We start from the raw sequence: 4,680 nt of genomic DNA, 5'->3' as shown, positions 1-4,680 counted from the left end.
AATCCCATTGCTTTGTTAGAGAGACTTGGAATTTTGATGGCTAAGCCCCCTTTTTCGAAGGGGAGGGTAACTTGGTCCCATCTGACTAGGCTAAATTTTTTCGAGTCTTGCTTCCCTCCCTGCCAGAGGAAACTTCTCATAATTAACTCCATGTGCTTGTGGGTGCTAGCAGGGGCCAAAGTTACTGCATATTGATATATGGGAAGAGCGGAGAGGAGTGCCTTAATGAGAGTTGTTCTACCTGCCAAATTTAGCCAGGACAGCCCCCAACTTTGGAGTAGTCCTCTCATTTTTTCTATATGCTTAACCCAAATTTCAGACTTAACTATTTCTTTTGCTAAGGGCAGACCCAAATAAGAGAAGTGACTCCAATTCCTTTGAACTGGGATGTCCATGATCAAGGAGATTCTTTGCATGATTTGAAGAGGGACATTCCAAGTGTATATTTTACACTTTTTGTTGTTTAGCATTCCCCCTGATGCTGCCAGGAAGGAGTCCAGAGTTTTCTTGAATCTTTTTGCCATTAAGCTTGAGGCTCCCCCTATTAAAAGGGTGTCATCCACAAAGAGCGAATGATTAATTTCTTTTATCCCTCTCTCTATGCTGATCCCTGTGATCTCCTTTTGCTTGCGGAGTTTTTCCAGATGAATGCTCAAGGTTTCAGCCATAATGATATATAAGAAGGGAGAGAGGGGGCAGCCTTGCCTCAGTCCCCTAGTGCTTCTAAAGTAGCTGCTGGGTCTACCATTTATGAGGGGGGCAGTCCAAGGGTTTGAGATGCACTCCATGGTGATGCTTATGAATTTGCTGGAGATCCCGAATTTCCTGAGGACATCTGCCAGGAAGTGATGGTTGACCCTGTCAAAGGCGTTTGCCATGTCCAATTTTATAATCATACCTCTTTCTTTTCTGTTGATGCTACTGTGAATTGCTTCTTGAATCAATATGACGTTGTCCGTTATTTGTCTATGGGGGACAAATCCGCCTTGATTCTCTGATATAAGGTAGGGAAGAAGCTTTTTTAGCTTGTTAGCTAGAATTTTAGTATCTATCTTGTATGAAACGTTGCAAAGAGAAATAGGTCTAAAATGGTCAAAGGAGAGGGGATTGAGGTCCTTGGCGATGAGAGCAAGGTGGGAGGATTTAGTGTTTTCCCCCATCTTAAATTTTTTAAAGACATTTTATTTATTGTGTCCCAGTGATTCTTGTAGAAGGCAATGGTGAAACCATCGGGTCCCGGGGCCTTATCCGGTTGCATGTTGAAGATAGCCAACCTTATCTCGTCCTCTGAAACATCCTGATCCAATTCTCTATTTTGCAGTTCAGAAATTTTGCTCTCGACTGGTCTGAGAAAATTCGTGCTGTTCGAAGTCTGAGGGACTGCTGATAAGAGGGATTTGAAGTGGTTGTGCGCTGCCTCTTTACTTTCCTCTTGTTCGCTGATTTCTTTCCCCTTTGCAATGATTTTATCGATTTGGTTTCCGGCTCGTCTGATCTTTATGTTGTTGTGAAAGGAGGTGTTTTTGTCTCCAGCTCTGAGCCAAAGACACCTCGATTTTTGTCTTTGTTCTTCTTCCTCCACTCTATTTTGCCTGTAGAGTTCCCTGAACATTTCGTTTTCCTGGGATTGGTCTTCCTTTGTGAGTTGGTTATCCTCTTTCTCCTGATTCCACTGTTCCATTTGCGTGTGTAGTTCTGCTCTTTTTTTATTTTCCATTGCCGTGTTCGCTTTGGCCCACTGTTTTATTACTGCTCTTAAGGATTATAATTTTGTTTCCCAAATGTAGTGGGGCGAACCAATGACTTCCTTCGCCCAATGGTCTTTGATGAGTTTTCGAAAGTCCTCCTTAGAGTCCCAAGATTTATTATATTTGAAGGGAAGGGGCCCAAGATTTCTTCCCTTGTCGAGGATCAAGACCACAGGCTTATGGTTTGAAGCTGAGGCGTGGACAATTTTGCTTTTGACTGAGGAGAAGCCTGAAACAATTCTTTCATGAATTAAAATTCTATCTAGTCTCTCTTTGATATTGTGAATTCCAACTCTCGTGTTACTCCACGTGAATGTGCCGTTATAAGGGGGAATATCAATGAGGTTGTGGGTTTGGATTATCGCTTCCAGTGAGTCTCTTGAGGGATCAGCGAGGAAATCCCCACCTATTTTTTCCTCAATGTTCCTTATTAGGTTAAGATCTCCACCCATAAATATGTTCCTGTCTTGAGAGGTCTGCAATTCTAAGTTTATGGATTCCTAGCAGAGAGCTTTATCCCTGTAGTGATTCAGGGCGTAGATGTTATAGATGGTGTATTCTTCTTTTGAGACTCTATTTTTAAGATCTGTTCTTACCCACCAGTTGCAAGATTTTTGGTTGGTGAGGTCCCATTTGCTCTTGTTCCAAAGTGTTCCTATTCCTCCTGAGGCACCTACTGCATCTATAGCTGTACCTGTGAAATTTTTGTATCTTTTTGTGAGGTTCTGAAAGTCTTGATCAGATATTTTGGTCTCCTGGATGAGGAAGAGATCTGGCTGCTCTTGATTGATTAAATCCCGGACTGCATTTGATTTTAGGGAGGAGCCCAGCCCCCTGCAATTCCAAGAGACCAATATCATTATTTACTGATTTTTGGATGAGCCCCGCTCCTCTCCTTTGTCTTTTCCCCACTTCCTTTTTGTTTGTCTAGGAATGAATCCATCGGCTGCTGAGTTCCAGTGGCCATTTCTTTTGCTGTTGTTTCATCTCTAATTTCTTTGTTTGACTTCCTGCCTGCTTTTCTCGGAGGATCAGAGGTGAGACTTGCTTCTTTCATTTTGTTTCTAGTGAGGATGCGTTCTATAGTTGGAGGGGGAGAGGACGGGGGCAGCGAGGGAGAGGGGATGACTGCGAGGGCAGTGGCCCGGGGAGAGGGAGGGGGTGATAGGGGTTCTTCGACTGACAGGGATTCAAAAGGGTTGGAGGATGAGGGGAAGGGCTGGGTTGAGATAGAAGGGGGAGGAGGAGGGGAAGCTTGGGGTTCCGGAGGAGGCTTGTAACTTGGGCCTTGAAGGGGGTTTGATTTCTTCTTTTTTACTTGCTCCCATGAGCCTTCAGAGGTTTCAACATTTTCATTAGACTCGTTTGTTTTTAACTTACTACATCTATTTGCAAAATGTCCATATTCGTGACATACCTTGCATTTGAAAGGTAGTTTCTCGTAGTCTAGCTGTTGGATATGTGTCCATTGATCTACTTTGATCTTGATGGCTTCCGGCAGGCCTTTCCCTAGGTCGACTTCAACGCAGATCCTCGCACAGGCGTGCATATTCTCCTTTGGTTCGCATCTGTCAATGTATTTTCCAACCGCGTTCCCAATGGCCTTTACTGATTCATCTCCCCAGCAGTGGAGAGGGAGGTGAGGCAGACGGACCCAAACCGGGACTGCATTTGGGATGTCCATTTCTGGATCAAAATTGGGAGACCATCTGTTCAGGTAGAGACCTCTTGAATCCATGAAGTAGGGGCCATTTCTAAAAATGAGGTTCCGGTCCTCTTTTGATTCGAAAAGAAAAGTATAGAAGCCCCTTCCACAGAATCTGATAGCTATTTTCCGTTGTATTATTGCGTTCCAGTTACGTTCCACCCATTTTTGGACTGCTCTAGGCGAAGGCCAGAGGCCAGTAAACTGGGCAACGAGACCCCTCTCAGCTAAAGCGATTGCAGCCTTCCTCGGTAGACTGGGAGGAAGAGATGCTTCAGGAATTTCATCTAGCTTCTTGACAAACTTGGATGCATATGGGCGGATTCTTGAGGAGGCGTTCTCAGGGATGAGAGATGCAAAGAGTTTTTCGTTGTCTTCGAAGTCTGGGGACGAGGAAGGATCAGTCCCAGACATGGCGGTGGAGGAGGGCCAACACGATGCCGGCAGAGGAAAAAAGCGGAGGCGAAGAAGGTAGGGGGGCCCCAAAGCTGGGGCCGGGCAGGAGGCCCGAGAGAAACCGCGGAGCAGTGGAAGGGAGCCCAGGAGGGCCTGCAGGGGTAGAGACAGACCCAGCAGCAGAGCTGCCAGGCGGGGCCTGGAGGAGGTGAGGAACCAGTCAGGGGGCGGCCGCCCGGGAGCTCCGGTTTGAAATCGCCATCGGCCAACTATGGTTATTGTTAATCAACAAAAGATTACTTGATAGATAGGGTGGCAGTCAAGCTCCTTAAGAGCTAGGGATGGCGTAAAAAGTTTTGTAGTAACTATTTTTAGCTTGGGTAGCTTTGCTTCTAAAAAATAATAACCTTCAAATGGTTGTTGATAAATATATCTTGCTTTGGTAAGATTGAGGTTGAGGAACAATTCATTAGATAGTGACGGAAATATTTAAATACAATTTTGTGGTCATCATCATAAATTTTACAAGATTAGGGACTTAACCAATTAGAAAAGTTGAAAGTTGGCATGATGAAATCATCTTTGCATAATTATTCCTTAAAAATAAGATTATGTTTATAGATAAACAAAGATAAATTGACTACCCAATCATTATGTCAAAGAGGACCTAGACCATTAAAAGTATTTCCCATTCACCAAGTTAATGTCGTCGTACATGATTCAAGTTCCATTGTGCATGGATAAGTGTGTAAGGTATGATGATGTCATAAGTGAAATACCAATCAAATCCACGGAGTCGGTCATGGACATACCTGGCGACTTACTTTGGCA

The 4,680-nt window shown here is 44.3% G+C and overlaps 1 protein-coding gene across 1 annotated transcript; it reads right to left on the bottom strand.

Annotated features, from left to right (window-relative positions):
• Nucleotides 1-2,486: 2,486 nt before the first annotated feature.
• On the bottom strand, nucleotides 2,487-3,867 carry LOC149162901 (uncharacterized). The gene is made up of 2 exons (XM_089435303.1): nucleotides 3,166-3,867; nucleotides 2,487-2,582 (listed from the first exon to the last, which is right to left on the bottom strand). Exons 1-2 carry the CDS (start codon nucleotides 3,865-3,867, stop codon nucleotides 2,487-2,489), a joined length of 798 nt encoding a protein of 265 aa, XP_089291429.1.
• Between the last annotated feature and the right edge of the window lie 813 nt (nucleotides 3,868-4,680).

This window comes from Pinus tabuliformis, chromosome 5_2, assembly GCF_031772625.1.
Source record: "Pinus tabuliformis cultivar Carrire ecotype Pingquan chromosome 5_2, CPIR1, whole genome shotgun sequence".
Classification (NCBI taxonomy): domain Eukaryota; kingdom Viridiplantae; phylum Streptophyta; class Pinopsida; order Pinales; family Pinaceae; genus Pinus; species Pinus tabuliformis.
This window is presented reverse-complemented; position numbering and strand designations above follow the sequence as displayed.